At 33.7% G+C, this 25,350-nt stretch overlaps 5 protein-coding genes across 6 annotated transcripts; 2 read left to right on the top strand and 3 right to left on the bottom strand.

Annotated features, from left to right (window-relative positions):
• The first annotated feature begins 1,668 nt into the window (after positions 1-1,668).
• Positions 1,669-6,358, top strand: LOC114194277 (transmembrane 9 superfamily member 8-like). The gene is made up of 7 exons (XM_028084403.2): positions 1,669-1,924; positions 3,562-3,726; positions 3,811-3,920; positions 4,006-4,111; positions 4,194-4,306; positions 4,407-4,560; positions 4,857-6,358. Exons 1-7 carry the CDS (start codon positions 1,817-1,819, stop codon positions 6,012-6,014), a joined length of 1,914 nt encoding a protein of 637 aa, XP_027940204.1. The 5' UTR covers positions 1,669-1,816; the 3' UTR covers positions 6,015-6,358.
• A 766-nt stretch (positions 6,359-7,124) lies between these two features.
• LOC114194278 (uncharacterized) lies at positions 7,125-7,644 on the bottom strand. Its single transcript, XM_028084404.2, has one exon. It carries the CDS (start codon positions 7,567-7,569, stop codon positions 7,321-7,323), a length of 249 nt encoding a protein of 82 aa, XP_027940205.1. The 5' UTR covers positions 7,570-7,644; the 3' UTR covers positions 7,125-7,320.
• Positions 7,645-10,258: 2,614 nt separating this feature from the next.
• Positions 10,259-11,527, top strand: LOC114195425 (early nodulin-like protein 15). The gene is made up of 2 exons (XM_028085899.2): positions 10,259-10,546; positions 10,920-11,527. Exons 1-2 carry the CDS (start codon positions 10,363-10,365, stop codon positions 11,285-11,287), a joined length of 552 nt encoding a protein of 183 aa, XP_027941700.1. The 5' UTR covers positions 10,259-10,362; the 3' UTR covers positions 11,288-11,527.
• Positions 11,500-14,904, bottom strand: LOC114195426 (uncharacterized). 2 transcript variants are annotated; one of them, XM_028085900.2, is made up of 5 exons: positions 14,610-14,900; positions 14,454-14,509; positions 14,245-14,299; positions 13,666-13,886; positions 11,500-11,735 (listed from the first exon to the last, which is right to left on the bottom strand). In XM_028085900.2, exons 1-5 carry the CDS (start codon positions 14,818-14,820, stop codon positions 11,727-11,729), a joined length of 552 nt encoding a protein of 183 aa, XP_027941701.1. In that variant the 5' UTR covers positions 14,821-14,900; the 3' UTR covers positions 11,500-11,726. The 2 variants fall into 2 exon arrangements, with proteins under 2 accessions (XP_027941701.1, XP_085521947.1); XM_085665821.1 differs by lacking the exon at positions 11,500-11,735 and having other exon boundaries at positions 13,550-13,886; positions 14,610-14,904.
• Positions 14,905-16,107: 1,203 nt separating this feature from the next.
• On the bottom strand, positions 16,108-19,982 carry LOC114194689 (aspartate--tRNA ligase 2, cytoplasmic). The gene is made up of 10 exons (XM_028085055.2): positions 19,372-19,982; positions 18,782-18,892; positions 18,570-18,683; positions 18,083-18,373; positions 17,878-17,988; positions 17,701-17,754; positions 17,011-17,090; positions 16,806-16,921; positions 16,533-16,647; positions 16,108-16,434 (listed from the first exon to the last, which is right to left on the bottom strand). The coding sequence occupies exons 1-10, from the start codon at positions 19,876-19,878 to the stop codon at positions 16,308-16,310; spliced, it is 1,626 nt and encodes a 541-aa protein (XP_027940856.1). The 5' UTR covers positions 19,879-19,982; the 3' UTR covers positions 16,108-16,307.
• Between the last annotated feature and the right edge of the window lie 5,368 nt (positions 19,983-25,350).

Here is a 25,350-nt window from a genome sequence, read left to right as displayed (position 1 = left end):
GAGTAACACTAGAGATAAATTAAATTAAAATAGTATTTAATTTAATTTGTCTGCTACTCCTCTTAATTTAGAAGAAAAGGAATGGTAAAATAAGTTATATTAATTTCTATTATATTTCATCGACAGAGAAAAATAATACATATTTTATTATTACTTATCTAGATGTAACATGGTTTGGAGTGCGAGTCCAGCAATAGATGCGGCCCACAAAAAGGTAGAATATTGACAAAATTACATATACATATTTTTTTTGTCATCAACAAAAATTACATATATAATAATTAACGAGTAAATAATGCAATTAATAGCAATGTGTTCTCACAATCATTTACTAATCCACATTTCTTCGTTTGCATATATTAATTTATTCTAATAAGTATATACAGGTAAATTTTCCAACAAATCTTCATGAACACATTCAGGAGAAAAAGAAAAAAAAAGAAAAAGTGAAATACAATTTTCTACAAGTGAAAATTAACTTATATACATTAATCTATTGAAAACCTTTCACTTACGATATGTCTGAGAAAATAAAAATCTCCACAAAAGCTATTATGAGAGAAAAACAAAACAATTTTTTTTTTCTATAAACTGAACTTTGTTTAAAAGTAAATTAAAGAATGAATTTAAAAAAGTATAAAATAGCTTTTATATATTAATTTACAAACTTACTCTTAACTTCTTAATTTTTTAATTTATATATAAACTAAATTTTGTGCATAGATAATAGACTTATTTTATTTTTTTATTCTTTTTCTTAAAGTTGTTGATAGAGAAACTTTTTTTTAAAGTACAAACCGTAACCACTACGTTGTATCCAAGTTGCAACTCAGTAACTGAGCTGGAACTTTGTCGGTGGCAACCTAAGTACTTTTCTTCTTCTTACACATGCTAAACACAATTTTTTTTTTCAAGTTTAAGACAAAAATTAAGATTAATAAAAAGCTATTTTCGTTAACTAAACAAACCAATTATAACTTTTTTTGGTTATGTTTCTTTCCTCATGACTTGCTTTAACAGGAATAATGGGTAAGTTATGCATAAATGCTCATCATTTTTTGTATACGAAACTTTGTTTTCATGAGAAATGACAACCCAACCTAACATACATCTTGAGAGATTTCAAGATCTGACCACAAGTATTTAGTATAATGTAATGTATTATTTTAATTATATGATGTTTTTGTTTTTGTTCAGGGAGTGCATGAATGAACACATCGCTATTGTTTTGCCGACAGCATTGGTTTAACTTAAGGTTTTAATAATCCCATCGTTCTAATCAAACTACACTAGTTAGAATCGTTACCAAACTTCCTTCCTCATCAAGCTCTATTTTAATCAAATTATCGTCTTCAACATTTGCTTTAAGAAACTTTCAGATCTCACATTTTAATTTTGAATTTTAAAAACATTTTTTTTCTCTAATAAAATAAAAAAAAAACAAAATTTGGTTGTATATTTTATTTTCTGTGAAGTAGTGTTTACCATTCCTACAGATCTGGGTTGAAGAAGCATTGACAAGTTAATAATAATAAGTGACTTCCTAATTTTCCCTCCAATCAACAATCTCATAAAATACGAAATTCCGATCTTGCCCTCGCTTCTAGCCAAAGCAGTGACGTGGCGACATCAGTGAGGAGAATGAAGTAATAACCGTACCCATGAGTAACCGGAGAAAAAGCTTCACCTCGTTCTTCACCCCTTATTATATCACTCTCTGCTCTCAACGAACATAACAATACGAATTCGAAAGACCTCACACAGATCTATCGTTCTCTCTCTTTTTCTTTTCTCTGTCGTTTCGATCTCAAACGCCATGGCGTTTTGGAGGTCCCTGGCGTTCTCCGCGATTCTTCTTCCACTCTTCATCCATGGCGCACTCTGCTTCTACCTCCCTGGCGTTGCACCACAGGACTTCCAGAAGGTTTACTCCATTTCCATCTCCATTTCAATTTCACATTACACGCAATGTTTTATTTTTCGAAATTTATCGTCTATTCGCTTCATAACCGCTCGATCTGCGTTTGAATCTGAGATCTGAGATGAATATGACCGATGTTATATTCGTATTACATTGTTTCTTATTTTTCTTTTTAGTTAGGCTGTGATGTCTGCATTTTCTTAGTGATAGTTTGGCGACATTGCGGTGTTAGTGTATCAACGCCTTTTGTGTGTGGAAGTGTTGTTGTTGATATTGTGTTTGTTAATTTAACTTCGATCTGGTGTCGGTGAAAAGGTATAGTTGCTTCGGTGCGGTGTGTGTGACGCATTTTGATGATTTGATCAGTTATAGTCTCTGTGATGATGATAGACTCTGTTGTAGAAATGTGTTGTCGGTTGATGGAATATAAGCTCAGCTTGTAATGTAAGAAGCACGGAGACTTCTAAATGCTAGCTGTGTTGGATACGTGCTCATGTTAATTGTTAGATACTCAATGGAAGCTTCAATAACTAAATGAGTTCTAGCATTCTATTATATTATGTCTATAGTGACCTTTACTCATTTTTGAAACATGAATTCTTTACTGTGATTTAAAATTTTAATTTTATTTTAGTTTAAAGATTAAATTTACGAGTGTGTTATTTCATGGTTTTTAGAATTTGTCTTATCTCTAGCCCGTGCCCCAATTTTGTTTTTCAATTTTCCTATGTCGTATGCATGTTCCCTAACGTGTATCTAGAAGTAGCCTGTTTGAAGTGGAGTGTGTGAAGGTTTTTAAATGTGTGAAGGTTTTTAAATGTGTTCTTAGAAGATTTTTGATATAGGTCTGGTAACTTGTGTGTTTACTCTTTATGTTGTTTCACCGGTGAGTTTTACTGTCTTCTCTACTTTCATGTATTGATTAAAGAAGTAAAGATTCGAGTGGGACTTTGAAAAGAGCATAATATTGGTTTACTTGAAACAAATTTTGACTGATATCGTAAGATTAACTCCTCACATTCTCACCACACACACACGCACACTCTGTGGTACTGGTTTTGTGTTGTTTTGATAAGGAGAATATAATCAAATTTTGTCTTTTCTGAATATTGTTTCACGAATTCATGAAAATATATTCTTCTTATAGCCCGGCTAATGGCTCTACATGTTGTCCAAGGCTGATAGGTAGCTGTGTCTTGGGAATCTAAATGTGGCCTTTTGTTCTCTAGCAGATAAATATTTAGATTGTCTTATGCCTATACTCAACAACCATTTGTGGCCTACTACTATGAATGTGCTAATGATGTACTTTGTTCTTTCACTTTATTGTTTCTGGTTATTTTTCTCTTCTATTCGTTTCTTTATGGACAATTGCACATTTAAACTTAATAATTATTCTTCTTTGGGTGGTTTTTGTTGCCCCGTGTTTTCTTTTAACATATAACAACCCATCAGATGCATTGGGTGCACACAAGTATTATGTAATTAAGCTTTCGGTCTTCCTCATTTATCTTGTTAGCATTGTTTTCTACCCTTGTATTCTTGATGTCCAGTTTTACCTTTCAAATTAATAATAACGGAGATCCAGGAATGCATGGGTAGATATATTTCTATACTGACTATCTATTTATATGGTCCAGGGAGATTCATTGCAAGTAAAAGTAAACAAATTAACGTCAACAAAGACCCAGCTTCCATATACATATTATTCTCTTCCGTACTGTGCACCAGAGAAAATAGTGGATAGCGCTGAAAATCTTGGAGAAGTGCTTCGTGGTGATCGCATTGAAAATTCTCGATATGTGGTATGTTTCATATGGCATTTTTAATTCTTTCCTGGCTAATCATGTTATGGTTATCAACTTATTTACTGAGTGACATATTTGCAGTTTAAGATGCGTGAACCACAAATGTGCAATATTGTTTGTAAGCTTAAACTTGATGCCAAAACTGCAAAAGAATTCAAAGAGAAGATTGATGATGAGTATCGAGTGAACATGTATGGCGTTTAATAATTTTCATACGTTTTCATTCCACTTCTCTGCCACAATGTTGACATCTTGTAACCTGCCTTTTACTTGCAGGATCCTAGATAACCTTCCTCTAGTTGTTCCCATAAAACGGGTGGAACCGGACTCTACTGTTTATCAACTTGGTTTCCATGTTGGACTCAAAGGGCAGTATACTGGGGTATGCTCTGCATCTTTTAGAACAATGTATATTGTTGTGAGTGCCCTGTTTTTTCTTGTGCTTACTTTGTTGAAATACACAGAGCAAGGAGGAAAAGCATTTTATTCACAACCATTTGGCCTTTACTGTCAAGTATCATAGAGATACACTTACTGAATCTGCTAGAATTGTGGGCTTTGAGGTTAAGCCTTTCAGGTCAGTATTTTTGCGCTTGTTTTGTTTGGTTAAGTTATTCCATTTAGCAGTCGTGGTTTGTATGCAATATTGATTTTCCGATACGAATGTTTCTGTGCAGTGTTAAACACGAATTTGAAGGGAAGTGGGATGAACAGGCCACCCGTTTGACAACCTGTGACCCTCATGCCAAACACACAGTTGTGAATTCCAACACTCCTCAAGAGGTCGAAGAGAACAAGGAAATTATCTTCACTTATGATGTTGAATTCCAGGTGAGGTTATTTTAATTTAAACATAGTACATGCATACTTTCTTTGGTACTCAATGATGGGTATTGGTGGATTAAGCCAAGTAGTTCAAAATATTCATTTATGAAGTATGTCCTAGTAGATATTGTTCATGGCGTTAATGGGTCGTTGTCTAGTTTAATATAGCTTTTCTTTTTTCTTTTTCCTTGTCGTAGCTTAATTTCTTCATGCTTTCTTCTAACCAAGGGAAGTCATCTTACTCCCACTATTGTCATCTTTTGTCATCTTCTTAGATTGCTTTTACCTTTTTCTGCATTTAGGAGAGTGATGTGAAGTGGGCTTCAAGATGGGATGCCTATTTGCTGATGAGTGATGACCAAATTCACTGGTTCTCAATTGTGAATTCATTGATGATTGTTCTCTTTCTCTCGGGTATGGTAGCAATGATAATGCTTCGTACGCTTTACCGTGATATTTCAAAGTACAATGAGTTAGAAACCCAAGAAGAAGCACAGGAAGAGACGGGTTGGAAGCTTGTCCATGGTGATGTTTTTAGGCCACCAAACAACCCAGATTTGCTATGTGTTTATGTTGGAACTGGTGTTCAGTTTTTTGGAATGATAGTAGTAACAATGATGTTTGCTGTCCTGGGGTTTCTTTCTCCTTCAAACCGCGGTGGGCTAATGACGGTCATGCTCTTGCTTTGGGTTTTCATGGGAATTTTCGCTGGTTTTGCCTCGGCTCGCTTATATAAAATGTTCAAAGGAGCAGAGTGGAAGAAAATTGCCCTCAAAACTGCAATCATGTTCCCTGGAATCGTTTCTGCCATTTTCTTTGTATTAAATGCTCTGATATGGGGACAAAAATCGTCTGGAGCAGTGCCATTTGGAACAATGTTTGCCCTGATCTTTTTATGGTTTGGGATATCGGTTCCACTTGTTTTTGTTGGTGCCTATGTTGGATTTAAGAGGCCTGCAACTGAAAATCCTGTGAAGACAAACAAAATCCCGAGGCAGATCCCTGAGCAGGCATGGTACATGAACCCAGTCTTCTCAATTCTGATCGGAGGAATACTTCCATTTGGAGCTGTTTTCATTGAGCTTTTCTTTATCCTCACTTCAATATGGTTGAATCAGTTCTACTACATCTTCGGCTTCCTCTTCTTGGTCTTTGCCATCCTCATTGTCACTTGTGCTGAGATAACCATTGTGCTCTGCTACTTCCAGTTGTGCAGTGAGGATTACTTGTGGTGGTGGCGGTCTTACCTCACATCTGGCTCATCTGCTTTTTATCTATTTCTTTATGCAACATTCTACTTCTTCACCAAGCTTGAAATCACAAAGTTGGTATCTGGGTTATTGTACTTCGGTTACATGCTTATAGCTTCCTATGCCTTCTTCGTTGTAACTGGATCCATCGGATTTTATGCATGCTTTTGGTTCACAAGGCTCATCTATTCCTCGGTCAAGATTGATTAGTAATAGCAATCAGTGGGTTGGATTAATCTACTATACTTCTTGAAGGACGAAGACCATTTGTGTAAGGATTTTCAAATTCAGGTACCGCTGTCAAATTCAGAATCAGATGTAACCTATTCTATGCAGTTTTGAATTGTGACAACACCGTTATTCTTTTGTTTCAATATCTTTTACTTGCCTGAGTTGTCGAAGTGTAGATTTTAAGGTGTACGCTGCAGTCTTAACTTGGCTGTTTTCTGTGTTACTTTCGGAGAAGTACAAGTTGGCTCCTTGTCAGATGATTTTTTATTATTAGCGGTGTAATAAAAATGATATCCCAACAACGTAGTTCGCACTTATGAGCATCTGTTGAATTGACATTTTTTTTCACGTTTGATAAATGATTGAATGTTGCCTGTTTTAGATTGTTTGTTCTAATCGAAAATTTGCCAGGCAATAGGTGCTACCATTATATTTTTGGTATTTACATGAGCTCATTGGCCGATGATACGACAAGTCAAATGCTTTCGAGGTTTTGCATTCATACTTCCCTTCGCAAGCAATATAATAGGTTGTTGACAAGTACAGCAGGCTTGAAGAAAAGTTTATGCATTTCAAAGCAACTATTTGAGTGTCACTAAAGTGTCACGAAATTTGCTTAGCTTGCGTTCTAAGCATCAAAGGTGAAAAATAGAAAGTAAAGGAGTATCAAGTTCTAAACAACTAGTGTCAAAATAGTTGCTTAATGTTACCAAAAGAAATGCTTAGACAGCAAATAAAGTACAAAGCAAGGTAATAAAGTTCCCCGTTATCTTTAATTATACATCATACTAACAAATTCTCTGAAAAAAGTACAGGATAAAAAACGGAACTAACCTTCAAGATTTGTCGATATTTTTTTCATTTTTAAGCTTCTATACTTGGTAGCTTAACTTTGCTCTGCATTTAACTCCATTGTTAAAATTTATTTTTAATCATTGTATGACGGTCTAATATTTAGTACTCGTTTTTACAGAATTTGTAGGCATGACAATGGCAGGCAGGACTGAAAGGTAACTGAAACCCAAATGAAACATATCACGAATTGAATGTTATATTTGACAATTTCAAAGATAAAAAAGGAAAAGCGTATATACTAAATATTTTAATTTAAGATGGAAGCAAGAAATAAATCCTCTCTTACAATTGTAATCGTAAGTAATTAACAATTTATTACTATCACAAAGAAAGAACATTATGAAATGAAAAAGCCGTGTCATTAGAACTTGATATTAAGAGTTTGACAGAAGTGGTATACTAGATGGAATGTGATAAAAGTAGATGTTAACTATTTGTGAGGGTGAGTATCCTCTGGTTGTGCAACTCCAGCAGAAACCTTTGCCACATCCCTAGCACTAGCCTCAGGCTTCTTCTTCGCATATAAGACAGTGTACCCCACTGCAGCTGTAATTAGCAAACCAGCTATAGCCATTTTGGTGTAGCTGTAAGGAAGTGATTTCCTCTGATGAAGTACTTCAGTAGCACCATGACCTGGGGGTCTCTTTGAGGCCTCTGCTTGAGCTTTTTCTGGATCCATTTCTTCTTCCTCTCTCTCTTCCTCTACCAATACTCTTCTCTATTTATCTCAAATATCTCCTTATTATTACCTCTTCACCCATGTAACACTCCAACTTTGATGATGTCTCAAATAAACCATGAAATGTTCTGAAGCCACGTTAGACCCCAACTTTTATGTCTTCCCAACACGTAGCCACTACGTGTCCTTGAAGTGGCCCTCTGGAGTTCAGCAGATTTAGCATGCATGCTGCTTGACCAACACATCATGCTACCACTTTTCAATTATCTATCCACAAAAGCCTAACTTCTCCTTAAGTAGTAATGTGCTTGACATGAAGCTAACCCATGTTTCTCTCACCCTAGCCAAACACAACCTTCTGTCATGGATTCCATTTCCTTTTCTTTTTTGTGATGACAACACACACACAATTCTTCACTTCTGATAGTCTCAACCAGAAGATTTTTAAAAGATTACAAATATCATGAGTGCTTTCCATTTTATAAATTATTCCTACGCTTTCAAAGAATTTATATAATCAAATATATTTTAAAATAATGTTTATATGTTGATATTTTAATACTTAAATTTAAAAACTTTCGATTGAATCTCTCTTAATATTTCTATTAAACTTTTGCGATAAAAATATTATAATTTTCAATTCTTAACGTATATCTATTTTGTTAATCAGATGATGTGATGGTTAATTGAATGATGGACTAATTGTAATGTTCCCCTTTAGTGAAATCACATGTAATTTTATAATCTTTTAATTTTATAACATTATAATTTTATAATTCCACAATTTTAAATAGTTTATAATTTTATAATAAACCGTGATATTTTGACAATTATTTTTTTTTATAATTTAAGGTGATATTTTTTAAATGATTTTAAAATATAAAAATATGAAAAATAAAAAAAATAAAAAATCATTTAAAAGATGTTACTTCAAGAAAATTATTAAAATTTAGTTGTTAAAAAATTATTTTCTTTTTATAATTTAATTATCACTTATGTAGTATTTTTATCAAACTCAACAATTTACGATGTCTTTACATTTTTTCACGTATTTATAACAATATATAAAGATAATTCTCTCTTTTTTATTTATATTTTACATTTATTTTCTTATATATTTCACTTTATTTTCAATAAATATAATTTTATTTTATATATTAATTTAATTACATTATATTATCATTGTCTACTAATAATATCATATATATATATATATATATATATATATATATATATATATATATATAATTAAAAAATGTGTATATACAAGTATGACAAAGCTTGTATGTACGCTAGTAACATTAATAATCTTGAATTCCGCCCACAATTTCTTCATTGAAAAAAATTCCAACCACCTCTTTGTCCATGTCATCTTTGTTTGGTTCAATTATGTATAAATATATACGAATTTGAGAGGGCCAAAATACACAAAATTTAATAAAATTAAAAAATTCTTTTATTTATATATTAATTTTTCTTTGAATACAAAAAAATTGGAAGAGTCAAATCTCTCCTAATGCTTAAAGAAGTTTTTCCTTTGCTGGGATCGAACTAGAAAGCTGTTTCTCATGGTGGAAAGAAGAAATCCAAAACGTACATTCGAGAGAAACAATTCTAGATAATAAAGATAGGGTTCGACCAATGCACTTGGAGTCTAGTAATTCCAATTCTAATTCTAATTCTTATGGGCAGAAAATGAAGTGGTAATTTATGAGAAACAGTGGTATTCGTGTTTTAATAGAAGGAAATAAATTACGGGTGATGATTTATAAGATTATGCTCATTTTGGATCCATTGTGAGGAGATTTGGGAGAAAAGTTTATCATTTTATAACTCTACCCTTCTTTATTATATTAGAAAATCTCTACTACTATTGATCCTCCTTCATGGAAATACATGTCTATTATGAAGAAATAATAGAAGAGATCACTCAATTTGTATTTGATGTGCTTCTCTCCATTTACTCAGTTACATTTGTTATTAGGTTTCGATGTGCTTGAATCTTTTACCCACATCCGTCTTTGCTTTAATAATTTTTTAATATTTTATTTTTCACTTCAAATATATTATAATATTTATTTTTTTCAATTAATAAATATTATTAATATTTTTATTTATGAAGAACAAAATTCAAAATTAATTATATTATTTAATTATCATTTTATTAATTATATCACTTAAATTTTACACAAAATTTACTCTTAAGTTCAGTCTACTCTAACCTTCAAATTTCTTAAAAATAATAATTCAAATTTCACCATAAAATTCACTCAAATCAATCATTTCCTTCGAATCTTTTCACTTATAAGAATATTAAAATATATTCCTCTGATAAAAATACTGGTATTGAAAATTTATTAAGATGTGTTCTGAAACAGAATCCACCGTTTCAATCCTCCATCTTTTGTATTCAATTTCAGAAGAAGAGTGATTCGTATTCCCTTCCTCACAATTTTAGCACTCAGAAACCCTGCACCACTACCTTCCAAAATTTCAATTAATTTTGTCATATTAAACGTTTTTGACCGTTACTATTCAGAGGGCACCCAAACACGTCACAACATAAAACAAAACTCAGTGGACCCCACGCCATGCTCCACTCTGTCATCTTTACATTTTCCTGTTCCCAATGTCACTAAACGGCTAGTTTCTGCTCTCCGCACCCATAAATACGACACACTCAAAGGTTGTTCTTCTTCACTTCAACTCTCATTCCATATTCACCATCTTTCTTGTTCTCTTCCTTTCTTTCTCTCTAACTCTGAGACTCAAAGGGAATAGTAATAAGAAATTATGGCTGATTTTTCTTCAGTTTCTTCTTCTCTTTTGCTCACCTTCTTCATCCTCTTCGGCCTCTCTGTAGCTAAGGAAATACTAGTTGGAGGTAAGACTGATGCTTGGAGAATTCCAGCCTCTGAATCAGACTCACTTAACCAATGGGCAGAAAGGTCTCGTTTCCAAGTTGGCGACTTTCTTGGTAACTATTTTCTAGCTTTCGTTTCTCAAACTCTTTGCTTTTTTAGTTTTTAATGATCTTGATGCTTTTTTTTTACCTTGATATGTTTTCAGCTCATAACTTAAATTGTAAACATTTGCTGTTTGCATGTTCTTTATTCAGATCAATGATAAGGTTCCAAATATCGCAGTTTTCAATAAAAATGACCGTTTGTTTTCTTTCTTGCATTTAAAGAACGAAGAGTTTCATATTTTGAATCAAAACAGGGTATGCTTTTAGGGTTCTCATGATGAAATACAATTTAATCCGATAACTTTTGGACATGCTTGGTAATGTGGGGAATTCCTAATCTTCTGACACGTTCTTAAAAATTTGAAATTTCTGTGTTCATCAGTTTGGAAATATGATGGTGGAAAAGACTCAGTTTTGCAAGTGAGCAGAGAAGAGTATGTAAACTGCAGCACCTCAAACCCTATAAAGGTGCACAGTGATGGAACAACGAAGGTGAAGCTTGACCGTCCTGGGCCATTCTACTTCATCAGTGGGGCACAGGGTCACTGTGAGAAGGGTCAGAAGCTTGTGGTGGTGGTTTTGACTCCAAGGGGAAGATCCAGTGGCATTGTTTCTTCACCAGCACCTGCTCCTGCACCTTTTCTTGCTGAGTTTGAAGGTCCTGCTGTTGCTCCTACTAGCAGTGCCAATGCTTTGCATGGGGGCATTCTCGTGGTGGCTCTGGGTGCTATGTTGGGACTTTTTATGTGAAATGGGTTGAGTTCTTTATTTGCACGTTCTTTGGTGTTACTAAGTGCAGTGTGGGTGTATGGGATGAGACAGTCACAGTGAGGTGATTGTCAGGTGTTGTTTTTTTTTTTTTTTTAGGAAATATTATATGATTAATTTTTTAAATTTAGATTATGCGCATCCAAAATGACGTGGCTCGTACAAAATGACGTGGCACAAAAAGAGAATAGAAGTTGAAAACAAGTGAACTTTGTTAGAAAATGTTTATTTCAAAATCTGTGACAACAACAACGTGTGAAACAGCAGCACATTGGAACTGCCATGCACTAACGAAAGGTGCTTGTGATAGTCGAAATTTGAAATTTAGCATTCGTCGTCACTTGCGACTTCAGAGATTATGTTTGTGTCACCAATGAAGTCATCCAAGAGTCTCCCTCCTCCATAAACACAGCTCCTTTATTCACATAAACTGCAGAAACAAGGCAAAGTTATAAGTCATGAAAATATGCAAGTTTGAATTATTCTTATATTTTAATTTTTAATGTTTAAGCAAACTTTGTTTACAAGTTGAATTCACAGGTCATACAAGGCTAAAAAGTTTGACAACTTTGAACATAAGTGAATTTCAGTCATGCAACTTCATAATGTATTAATAACATATTCATAATGTATTAATAACATAGACCCTTAATATAATAACAACTTCATAATAAAAATGAAGAACAAAATCATGGAATGCGAGACTGTTTATAATTGCTTAAAACATTCATCATTTTCACACTTTCTAGTTTTGGTACAGATTGTTCAAATTGAGTAGAATTATGAGCAACCAAGGAGAACCTATAAAATGAAATAACCACCAATAAGCATATTTTTTTCCATGCATTTATTATTTTACTCTCATTACACGAGGATTCCATCCCCTAAAATTAACGATTTATTGATATTCTAAAAAAAACCAAGGGCCTAAAAGATGCACCTTACTAATATAAGAATGTAGAAAATGAAATACTCAAATTTCACCCCTAATGAACCATTACTTGTCATCAAAGAAATGGCTTCTATGAATTCATAAATATTTGTATTTTTACCGGAACAAGTTCACATATTTCATTTGTTGCAGTTCACTGGTATATGAATACTTGGATGACTAATGAATAAAAAAAAATACTTTCTTTTCTTCATATGCATAGACAAATAAACTATACTTAAATGTGACACACATACTAATTTGCTTCAGAATCAGCTAGGGAATGGCCTTCATATATACGTACCAGGAATCATCTTTCCATCAGTCACATTAATTACTCTAAGTTGTCAGTCACAGAATGAAATTCTAGTCGCAATTACTGAGGAAACTATTTTACCAAATCTTGCTATAAACATATGACTGGTTTGTTTCATTTAAAAATGTTGAACTTTTAGTCTGCTTCCACATTCAAATATCATACAATCTCTGATTTTGAATCCGTTGCTCTACTTCAAAAGTACAACATTATGAAATGAATCCACCTTGGACGTTGTTAATGGTTTGAGAAAATAGACGCTTTTATGTATAAATGACTCACTAACTAAAAGTTTACAATGACTCACTAACTAAAAGTTTATGATCCACTACCCTGCAACGTTGTCATGTTGGAGCCATTGAGGAAGTAAAAGGAGAAAAAAAAAACTTACCATTTGCATTTTACATTATCAGCATCAACAGTTTAACAACTATTAGATACTTTCTTATTTAGTAACATGTGTCCCACTTTGATAAAATGCCAGTCCAAGCCTACCCTTGTTCATCCAATGTCAATAACTATGACTACTAAACCTAAATATTAGCTCGGTTAGTACTATTCTGCATAAAACTTCCAATAACGTTTAAAAGTTGAACCCTACAATGCAACTTGAGAAAAAATAGACACATGTTGCATTAGTTACACTACTAACAGTTCAGACAAGATTAACATGTATTCCAACTTACCCCGTGTTTCTATGAACTGGTACGTTTTAAAATTGATATGACCAATTTTTAACTTGCAAAAAGTTTACTTATGAGAATGATCTACTCATATGAAGACATTTGAAAAACTAAATATCGAACTTCAACTATTAAATATCAGTAAAAGTATAAGGTCACTCCAATAATTAACAGCAACAAACAAATATTTCAAACTGTTGGTTAAAATAGTGTATCTAGCAGTACATCTGTGAACATCCAAAAACCCCCTAATATGTGTGTTGGATCAAAATTCCTTATTCTACTGACGGAGTAAATTCTTAACAGCCATTACAAATCACAATGCAGTTACTCCATTTAAATATATAAAATTTGGGAGACAACAAAGTTGCATAGTAAACAAGGACATCATAGAAACTACAAGAATTTGGGAAAACTAAGGTTGAAGTACCTCATCATCATCATCATCTGAAATGTCAATTACCATTGTTCCCTTAACATTTCCACTATTATAACCAAGATTTTCCTCCTTTACTTTCACCAGGGACTCCATATCATCAATTTGAATAGATGGCTCTTCAGAAGATGGATACTTCCTCTTTTGACCAGCCCGCTCCTCATAGTTCATCTCTAATTCCTCCCCTTCATTTATGTTCCTAATTTGCTCCTGTGCTGCAAGAAACAGCCAGTTCTTCACAGACAGACATGAGATTCAAAATGAAAGACACACACGCAAGGCCACATAAGGAGTGTTAAAAAAAGAGACAAAGGAAAAGTCTCCAGACTCAGAATACTAGCAAGAGTCAAATCTACATTGTCAAATGTGCAACCCTGTTTGTTTAAGTCAATTATCCCCTTGAAGTTAATACAACAAAATTCTAAAATCAGAGAACTGGAACAAAGAAAATAACCAACCTTGCTAACAAAACCTTAAAACCCCAAAAATGAAAGACAATTCTCAAATCAATGCAGCATGGACACTCATTCTCAACATGAAAACTCAACAAATGGCTAAAAACCAGTGATGTACCTTCACTCAACCGCGTAAGCCGCTCCAGTTTCTTCTGCAACACGTTTAACTTGTCCTGGAGGAAAAAAGAAAAAAGCAAAATCATAAGCCAAGCAAGACAACAGAACACAAATCAGGCCGAAACTTCAACAACAAAAGTAGCATGCAAGACAGTATAAAACATGCCCAGAAAACCAATTACAGAAAAAAAAAAAAAAAAAAAAACTCACAAGTTCGGATTTCACAGGATGATCATTTGGGTTAACCCCTCTGCACCTCAACTTCACTGAACACAAAAGAAAAAAGAGAAAAACACTGAATTGAAGAGGAATAACTAGATTAACAAAAGGGGTGCGCGATTATTGTTGAGGGAGAAAAGAGCAGACATGAGAAGAGGGTGGAAGTGAGTTTGGCGAGTGAGAAGAGTGAGTGAGCGCGTTCGAGAAATGGCAGTTGAGCGAGAAGGTCAGGGTCAGAGAGAGCGAGGAATTGGGGTAACTCAGTCTCCAGCTGTTGAAGGCTTCCAAGAGTGCGGTTCAGATTCTCCATCACTGCTTCTGGTACTTCTATGCCATCAATTTCGCTTCCTTTCATCATTTTTTTCTTTTCCTCTTCAACAATTCATCTACTGATGTAACCACAGAAGAAAAGAAAATGAGATACAAAGGTTAATCTAGTGTAGTTAACTCGTGCATATATAAAATTACTTTTTTTTTTCAAATTTGAATTTGTTTTTTCTAAGGTATAGGATAATTGCTTTCAAATACAGGGATTAGATAAGAAGACTAAGATTCGATTTAAACGTTTCAACTAAAATGTTAGTATAATAATATTAATTAATTTTTGAGGAATTCTACAAAATTAAATTTGAATTAACCAATCCGTTGTCTTGTTAGTAAAGTGAGACTTCTCAAAACAACAAGAACAGGTATTTTCTTTCTTTCTCAGAGATTACCAAACTTTTTTTTTTTAATTAAATTGTGTCCAATTGCAAATCTGAATGAATTTTTAAATCAAAAATGAAAAAAATAAAAATAGAAGAGACATAAAATAAAATTATGCATTGTTGGGCTAGATAAAAAAACTATAAAGTCCTGCTCTTCAAATGAAAAAGATAACTGAGAGCAGAATAAATGATGAAATATTATAAAGTGTTGCATTAATTTAATTTTTAAGTTATATGTTTATTAATGTTTAATATCTATTATTTTTATTTTTTATATCATAAAAAGATTTTAAAATTATAAAAGAGTAATTCTTGTTAATGTTCAGTTAAATAAAATTCAATATAGATAAGGGTTATAGTAGTCTTTCGATAAAACACAAATTGAAATCTTAATTCTAATAGTAATCAACTAAGAATTACTTCTTTAAAATGTGACAATATAAAATTATAAAATATAAGAATAAATTTGATGTTCGGTTAATCTTAAAATACTGCAAGTTTAATTATTTGACATACCTTTTTAATTAGCTCCATTACTTGCTAAGAAAGTACTGAATCTCGATTTATTACTAAATTCGCTCAAATTTTATACTTTTAAAGAAATATTTTTCAATGTCTTGATATTTGGGGAGAGAATATTATTAGAAATGGTAGTGTACGTTAAGATATTATTTTGTAATTTTGTTTCTCTTAGTTTATCATTTGGACTTATGCACTGTCAAAAACTTCGATCAGTCCAATCCCGATAAGTTAAAGATATATTTACAGAAATATAAACCATGTTTTGAACACAATTGCAGTCAGCTTTATAAATTTAATGCTTATGCTGTGAGAAACCAAAATTTAATCTTGATTTGAGTATATACGAAAGTAAATTACAACATTCCCAGTTTCAAAGCTAAAGTTGAAGTGTTTTCAAAGGATAATAAGATTCACGATTTAGTGGAGAGAGATGGATGGACTTCATAAAACTGGGCCAATTCAATACACAATGACAGTTACATCATCTCAAAACATTTTATCATGATAAAATTAAATATCAGCTCCAAAACTGCGAACTTAATGTTTCAGGATTAAACATAAAAAAGAAACTGAAAGACTGAATGCTTGAACAACTAACTGTTGGGACATAACATTATCATGGTGCAATCCTAAGTGGGTCACGAGGGAAAAGCGATGTTTTGCGAATGTTGTTCAAGCCACAGAACAGCATCACAACACGTTCCAACCCCACTCCGAAGCCGCCATGTGGCGGTGCGCCATATCTGGAAAATTATCAAAATCAAGCAATGAGTTTTTGATAAACATTTTTTTTTACATAAACTCGTAGTATGAGAAAAGAGTAAGATGAGAAAAATAATACCTGAAAGAATCAATGTATGTAGATATTGTCTTGACATCAATGCCGCAAGCTGCTGCACGTTGTTCCAAAAACTCTGGCACATGAACACGCTGAGCTCCTGAAATTATCTCCTCACCTAAGGAACAGGTAACCCATATTAATTCAAATCAGAGCAGGAACAGAAACCACAGCCATATATATAAAGAAGCATGACAATTAAACCAGACATGATATGTCTGTTGGACAAGATTGTCATGCAAATGCAATTTTTGACAAAAATAACTTCTTGCCTACCTCGAATAAAGACATCAAAGGAGTTGCTGTATGATGGATTGTCGTAGCAAGGCATTGTATAAAATGGTCTTACAGCCAAAGGATATCGATGAAGGATATAGAACTCTGTGCCATACCTACATACAGTAGCAGCAAACTAGCTTAAATAATAGGTCACATTAAAAGATAATATTTGGTTGTAAAAAAAGGCAAGAAAAGGACTTACTTCTCCAAGACTAGTTGACCCAATTTCCTTTCCGCTTCAGTATTCAAGTCACCAAAAGGTTCAATTTCTACTCCAACATCCTGCACATAGCAAAACATGCATACTGAAAACTCCTACTATTCTACAGCTTAATTCAAGTTTGGGTTGAAGTTACGTTCAACGTCACTGAAATCTAACCACCACAAATACTTTTTGGTGGATCGCACTTCTAAATCAACAGGAGTCATTAAATGGGAAGTAGGAACCGTCCAAACTAGTAATTTTCAACCAATTTTGGCAACTAGTAGATAGTGATAGAGAGGGTGTTCCTAGCAATTATCTTGAACTAAATAGAATTTCAACTAGTAATGAAAGAGTGAAAGGATGAGCTAGAACGAAAAATAGCTTAATTAGTTAGGCTTACATTACCATGGTCTCCCTGTGACATTTATTTATAATATAATTTTAGAATTTGGGTTAAACATTATTTTAATTTTCAAATATTGAATTGCATGACTTTTGAGAATTGTTTGTGTACTAATATACAGATTAAAATGTGCGAGACATACTCAGATTAGCAGTTTAAACACCCCTTCCCTTTTTCTCTAGGTGTTATGAAATAAAGATGTAAGATTCAGGCATCACCATCATCCTATCCACTTCTTTTATATACCACTTGCTAGTAAATTAATTTAGAAATTTTAAACATACCTTGAGCATCTGAATCCCTTCTTCATATGTTAGGCGTAGTGTATTCCGAAGATACTGCACATTCGCAGGGCTATTGTCAGATCAGAAACAAGTAGCACAATATCTATTTACATCTGACATTCCACACTACATAACAATCGACTACAAAAGATATTTATGATAATACAAAATAACCACCTTTAAAGGTTCAAACGGGTACTGAGACCCCACAGCTTCCAGATCTTTCTTGCAATGTTGGTTCAAACTGTCAAACATTGCAACAAATAATCTATCAACTACATCCATAACCTGCCAAGAAACTCAAATCATCAGCATATCATTCATGTCCCTCAATGATTCATCAAATGCAAGCACATAACATTTGCCAACAAGCCAAATATACCTCAAAATAATGCTTCTTAATCTCCATTTCAACATCAAGACCTGTAAACTCACACAGATGCCTGTGAGTGTAGGAATCTTCTGCTCTAAATACAGGACCAATCTCAAAAACACGGCCAAAATCTCCACATATACACATTTGCTTGTGAAGCTGAGGTGACTGGGCCAGGCATGCGGGTTGGCCTTTGTAGTCAAGTCTGAAAACAGAAGCTCCACCCTCACTAGATCCAGCAATCAACTTTGGAGTGTGGATTTCACAGAAACCTTCAGATAATAAGAACTGTCTAAATGCCTGCACAATTAAGCAATTAAAAGTTAATCAAACCATTCAGCTCAGAGTCCAACTACAATTGCATAGCTTAAGTAAGAGTCTCAGTAATCAGCATGCAATTTTTATTTTAATAAACATAAAATTGAAGTAAGCCCAATAATAGGTAAAATATAAAGTCTCCAGAATATCATCGGAGATACAAAAAATAAATTAATACATTGGCAACGTGAGACTGAACACGGAAAATTCCTTGATTAGCTGGTGTTCGCACGTCAAGCACTCTGAAGTTCAATCGCGTGTCCTGATTAACCCGAACAAGTTGCTCACCAGCCTGCAGCCATTAACAAAAGCAAGATTGTAACAATGACAGCACATTCCTCAGACAAATGCAGAGACAAATAAACAAGAAACATCTTTACTAAAGAGAACCTGAAGAGCCTTCTCAATTTCAACCTCACTCCGAGCAGCATCCTCAAGATTAATCGGCAGAGTAGGCACAGCCCTACTGACACAATACAACTTCCTCACTTGAATTTCCACCTGCACGAACAAACCAAGCCATAAACACCACAAACTCCAAATTCAACCACTAATTCTATACCTACAAAAAAAGCAAACATGAAAATACGTATCTTCAAGTAAACCATACAATATCCTTTATATAGAACACAATTCAATACTTATAGTTTTTACAGTATTCTGATTTCCAATGCATTAAAAAAAACGTTTCATAAAAGTCAGCGCGACTCCATTCCATGGAAGAGACAGCATACTAACAATATATTCAATTGGCAATCACAATCTTCAAATCTAACCACTAATCTTTAATCTACCAAATCTTCAATTAAACAAAATTATAACATTATACACCGAAAAACACTATTCAATATTTTTCATACTAAAAAAGAGCATGTCATCAGAGACTCTGCACAACTGCCACTACAGAGAGCATTGAATCGAAGAGGAACCAACCATAACCTACAGACTTCACAAACCCTAATAACTGAAAACATACAAACCTGCTGCGTGGCGCCTTTGATGGGAGCGGCGGGGATCGAAACAACGCCTTCGACATCGACAATGGATTCGCGGTTGAGCGCGGCGGCGAACTTCACCATCTGCGGGCTCACCGTATCGGGCTGCGCCTGCACCAGACATTGAACCGTGTAGCCGTGCTCTCTTATGACCAAGAACGCCATCTTCTTCCCGACCGGTCGAATCGTCTGCGCCCTCCCTCGGATCAGTACCGTCTTGTTCTCGAGCGAAGAGCCGAGCGCCTCCACGCGGGTCCACTCACTAACATCGGTGGGCGTCTTGGACTGCAGGTCGATGAGCGGCACATCGCCGTAGTTGGCTGCGAGGGGGTCAGCCTCGTCGACGGAGAGATTTGCAGTGGCGGCGGACGCGGCGGCGATTTCCTGGCGGCGACGGAGCTTGTCCTGCTTGGCGGCCTCCTTCTTGGCTGCCTTTTTGCTAATCTGGGCCTCCGATGCAGCGGCCGGGTCTTGGGACTCAGAAGACGACATCGTCTTGGTGTGCGATATTCGGGTTTTGGGTTTACTAAAAACTTAGAAGATTAAAATGTTGAGGCACTGAAATAAAATTGATAGGGTTGTGTATTTTTTAACTGAGGAAGAGAATATATATATATATATATATATATATATATATATATATATATATATATATATATATATATATATATATATACTACGAAAGAGGTTATCCAATTTGAAAATGGAAATGCAAATCCATGGTATTGGCTTTGGCACGCAGGGTTCATACTTTACTTCGTCTTTCTAACAGTTTATAAAACAATGTCTCGCTCAATTATTATTTTTTTTAAATTAAGTTTTTAGTCAATCCCTGTTGGCTATGTTTTTCTTTTACCAAAATCTAATTAATAAAACCTAACCACAACCTGAAAATTTGAATGAAAGTTAAAACTTTGTAGTCAGTGTAAAAAAATTATGTTAAGTCGATTTTTTTTAACCCAACTACTAGTACGAATTATTTGTTTCCTTTCTAAGGATTATGTAAACAAAAAAAAAAATGTTGAAAAACTATCAATTTAATTCTTTTAAGTACTTTATTTTATTTTTTATTTTTGTTATAATAACTGAATTGTAAAGTTATAATTGATATTGAGATGAATTAAGTACAGGGAAATATAAGGAATAAAAAATAATTAAATAATAGAGTATTGTTTTTTAAGGAATTTTTCACATTACATGTAATAACAATTAGTCTGTATATTTTATTGATAAAATAAAATAAAGATAAAATAAAAACAAACTTGATGGACTGTTAGTTTATAAAAAGGATTAGGGTTTCTCTTACCATAAAGTTCTTTCACAATAAGTTATCAAGAACGTATGAAAGGAGAAAGAAAAACAAAAAGATAAATTGAAAAACAACGGTGATAGTTGGATAATAGACAAATTGAAGAACACATTCTCGTAGGATCTTTTATTGATCAAGATTAATGGTGTATTGTGTTTTTATTGTATAAGAATCTTAAATCTTAAAATTCTAAAGTAGATTTCTATAATGAATATGATCTTATGAAAACTACAAATATTTTTACAACCAAACCCAATACTTTTAAAAGTATAAGGATCAAACAACTTCAAAGTTTCAAACACGGACTATTTCTAATTTTCCGTAATACGTTTGTTTTTTGTCCATCATTTTTTAGTGAAAAATGAAATTAGTCTGGCTTCAAGATAGTTTATTAGCTAACATTGAAACAAAAATGTATCAAAATGTATAAACAACTCAAATGCCATCATGAAACACGTTTGAGATTTTAAATAAAATTAACAAAATTTGGTTAAAATGACTAAATCCACATATTTCTAGAATTAAAAGAATAAATTATATCAAAATTTCAAAAATGAACTAATTTCAATTTTTACAAAAAATAAAATATCAAAAACATATTTAACATAAAAAAAATATTTATTTATTTATTTTTCATTTTCTTAAATTTATCACCTAATCCACACATACATAATTATACACAATCACCGTTTCATCCCATGACACTTTCTTTTTACTCTTTTTTTCATTGATCGAGAAGTTCATAGGGAGTGATTTTTCCACCGCTTCCTCCTCCCTATCATTGCTTTCTTGCTGCAAGTCGGTCTGCATCAAAGAGTTCAAAATCAATTGATTTTATTTTTTTCATTCAAATAAACTAACCACAATTATATTATTTGTTGAAGATGAATATTAGTTTGTTACATAGAAAAATATTAATAATACACATTGAATAAAAAATTATTAGAAAGTATAAATTAAATTTTCCCACTGTCATTTTTCATTGTATAACATTTTCCACTTAATACTTGTTCATAAAGTTTAATCAAAAGTAAAAAACATTTTATATTGTAATGTACACATGTCCAATCAATATATGTCTAAATATTCAATAATAACAAAACATAGTGAAATCCATATAAAAAAATTAGTATCACCTTTACTAAAAAAAACTAATAAATTTATAGATATTACCTTTTATAAAACCTTTAACTTTCTCGTTTATAAATAATATAAGAGTTAAAATAATTTTTTAGTTTTAAACTTAAACATAAATTTGAAATTTGTCTTTGATCCAAATTTTGTTGTTTTTTGATTTTTTAAGCTTGAAAAATAATGAGTTTTTTTTAATCTAATAACATCAACCTTTTTTTTTTCTACATGTTACAAAATGTTCCAGAATACAATACAATTAAGTTTGAACAGGTTAATTATGTAAATACTGTTGGTTAGTTTAGAAGATATTTTATTTTATGCAGTTACTGTTCTGTTTCTGTGATCAAATAAATTTATTTTAATATGCTATTTATTAGGGATAGTGGTTTGAAGTCTAAGTCAGCACGCACCCATGAATTTAGCATGAAATTGTGGGAGTGGAGTTAAAATCTGTAACTGCTGTGTATGGCTTTAAAAGCCAATCTTTCCCGATTAATAAGATGTGAGTTGACAGTACATACAAATATATTTCTCTATTCTGCTGTGTTTAACAATTGGTATCAGAGCTCCTACCTAGGGGCCTGATCCAATATTTCCTTGAGTGTGTGAGAGAAACAATCGGTGAGGAAGTGTGTAGAAAGAGTGTTGTGAGTATATTGAAGAGAGTGAGATACAGAATGACAGACAACAACACCGACAAGTATGTGCAACCTGCGATTCCAAAATATGATGGTCATTATGACCATTGGGCGAAATTAATGGAAAATTTTTTACGTTCCAAACAATATTGGAATTTGGTGGAACAAGGGATCACTAAAGTAGCGGATGGAGCTGTATTTTCTGCAGAAGACGCTAAAGTGCTAGAGGAGCAGAAACTGAAAGATTTGAAGATAAAAAATTATCTTTATCAGGCGATTGATTGTGAGATTCTGGATACTATTCTTAATGACGAGACCTCTAAGGATATTTGGGATTCAATGAAACAAAAATTCGAAGGTTCTACAAGGGTTAAAAGAGCACAACTGCAAGCATTACGCAGAGAATTTGAAATGTTGCAGATGAAGGAAGGAGAAACCGTCAACTCCTATTTTGCTCACACTCTCAAGATCGCTAAAAGTATGAAGGCGTGTGGTGAGAATATAGGTGAAAACAGTATTACTGCAAAAATCTTAAGGTCCATGATCTCTAAATTTAATTATGTAGTTTGCTCAATTGAGGAGTCCAACAATTTAGAGATTATGACAATAGATGAGTTACAAAGCAGTCTTCTTGTTCATGAGCAACGAATGAACAGTCAAGAAGAAGAAGAAAATGTGTTACAAGTTACCAATGAAGATAAAGGATGGAGAGGAAGAGGAAGGGGACGTGGAAGAAATTCCAGCAGAAGTGGTCAAGGGAGAGGAAGAGGCAGACAATTCTTCAACAAAGCTGAAATTCAATGCTTTAAATGTCACAAGATGGGACACTTTCAATATGAATGTCCCACTTGGCAAAAGAAAGTCAATTATGCTGAAGTACATGATGAAGATGAAAAGGAAACGGAAGATGAGATCTTATTAATGGCCTATGTTGATCTGAAACAAGGCACGAAAGAAGAATGGTTTCTTGACTCTGGATGCAGTAATCACATGAGTGGAAATAAGGATTGGTTTGCTGACATAGATGAAAGCTTTAGACACACGGTAAAGCTCGGTAATAATACCAGAATGCCTGTGATGGGGAAAGGGAATGTTCGGCTGAATGTTAATGGCATTACAAATGTGATCTCAAATGTCTACTATGTTCTTGATCTTAAGAACAATCTCTTAAGTTTAGGGCAACTTCAAGAGAAAGGACTCACCATTTTAATTGAGAATGGGAGGTGTAGAGTTCATCATCCTGAACGTGGTCAAATTATGGAAATCAAGATGAGTAGCAATAGGATGTTCTCAGTGATTGCTACTTTGATGCCTAGAAATTCTACATGTCTTCAAGTAGAATCAACAGATGAATCCCACCTTTGGCATCACCGATTTGGTCATTTCAACTATAATGGCTTGAAACTACTCTCCTCCAAAAAGATGGTCAATGGGCTACCTTCTATATCAACTCCAAAGGAACTTTGTGTACAATGCTTAGAAGGAAAGCAACATCGAAACTCTATTCCAAAGAAAAGTAGGTGGCGCGCATCAAGCAAACTTCAACTTGTGCATGCAGATATATGTGGGCCTATCAAACCCACTTCAATCAGTAACAAAAGGTACATTTTAAGCTTTATTGATGATTTCTCTCGTAAGACTTGGATTTATCTCTTACATGAAAAGTCAGAAGCATTCTCTATGTTTAAAAATTTCAAAGTTTGTGTTGAAAAAGAAACTGGAATGTATATCACTTGTTTAAGGACAGATAGAGGTGGTGAATTCACCTCCAATGAATTTAGAGAATTCTGCAGGATTCATGGCATAAAACGGCAGTTGACAGCAGCTTACACCCCTCAGCAAAATGGAGTGGCTGAGAGAAAAAACAGAACAATAATGAATATGGTGAGATCCATATTGATTGAGAAACAACTTCCAAAGATATTTTGGGCAGAGGCTGCCAGGTGGTGTGTACATGTTCTCAACCGGTGTCCTACTGCAGCAGTACCAGATAAAACCCCTGAGGAGACATGGAGTGGAGTCAAACCTACAGTGGAATATTTTCGAGTCTTTGGATGCGTAGCACATGTTCACATACCAGATCAACACAGAATCAAATTAGACAACAAAAGCAAAAGGTGTGTCCTGTTGGGAGTAAGTGATGAATCCAAAGCCTATCGCTTGTTTGATCCAATCTCCAAAAAAATCATCATCAACACAGATGTAATTTTTGAAGAACAAAAGCATTGGAATTGGGAGAAAAACGAAGAGGCTACAACACAAGATGCTTTAGATGTGGAGGCTGAAACTGAGGAAGAAGCTGCTGAAAATAATGATATTGATGACACCATGCAGGCTGTTACACATCCTGGTGATTCCAACAGAGTTGATACAAGTATTGATGAACCACAAGCCCATGACAATCCAATTGAAGGGAGGGTTGGAAGAAATAGACGAGAACCCAACTGGATGCTTGATTATGAAAGTGGTGAAGGCTTGTCTGATGAAGATACTTTAAATGTTATGATGACAGTAACTGATACTGATCCACTGTCATTTGAAGAAGCCGCTAGAAGCAAGAAATGGCGAAATGCAATGATGAAAGAAATGGAATCAATAGAAAAAAATAAAACCTGGGAATTGGTTGATGCACCAAATGGAGTAAAGCCCATTGGAGTTAAATGGATTTTCAAGACAAAGTTCAAAGAAAATGGTGAAGTAGATAAATTTAAAGCAAGATTAGTGGCGAAAGGATATGCTCAAGAATATGGAGTTGACTACACAGAGGTATTTGCCCCTGTGGCCAGACTTGATACCATTCGCATTATACTTGCTATGGCAGCCCACTATAATTGGTAAGTTTATCAGTTAGATGTGAAGAGTGTCTTCCTTCATGGAGAACTT

This window comes from Vigna unguiculata, chromosome 8 (assembly GCF_037176805.1).
Source record: "Vigna unguiculata cultivar grain cowpea cultivar isolate G323 ecotype 2 chromosome 8, ASM3717680v1, whole genome shotgun sequence".
NCBI lineage: Eukaryota > Viridiplantae > Streptophyta > Magnoliopsida > Fabales > Fabaceae > Vigna > Vigna unguiculata.
This window is presented reverse-complemented; position numbering and strand designations above follow the sequence as displayed.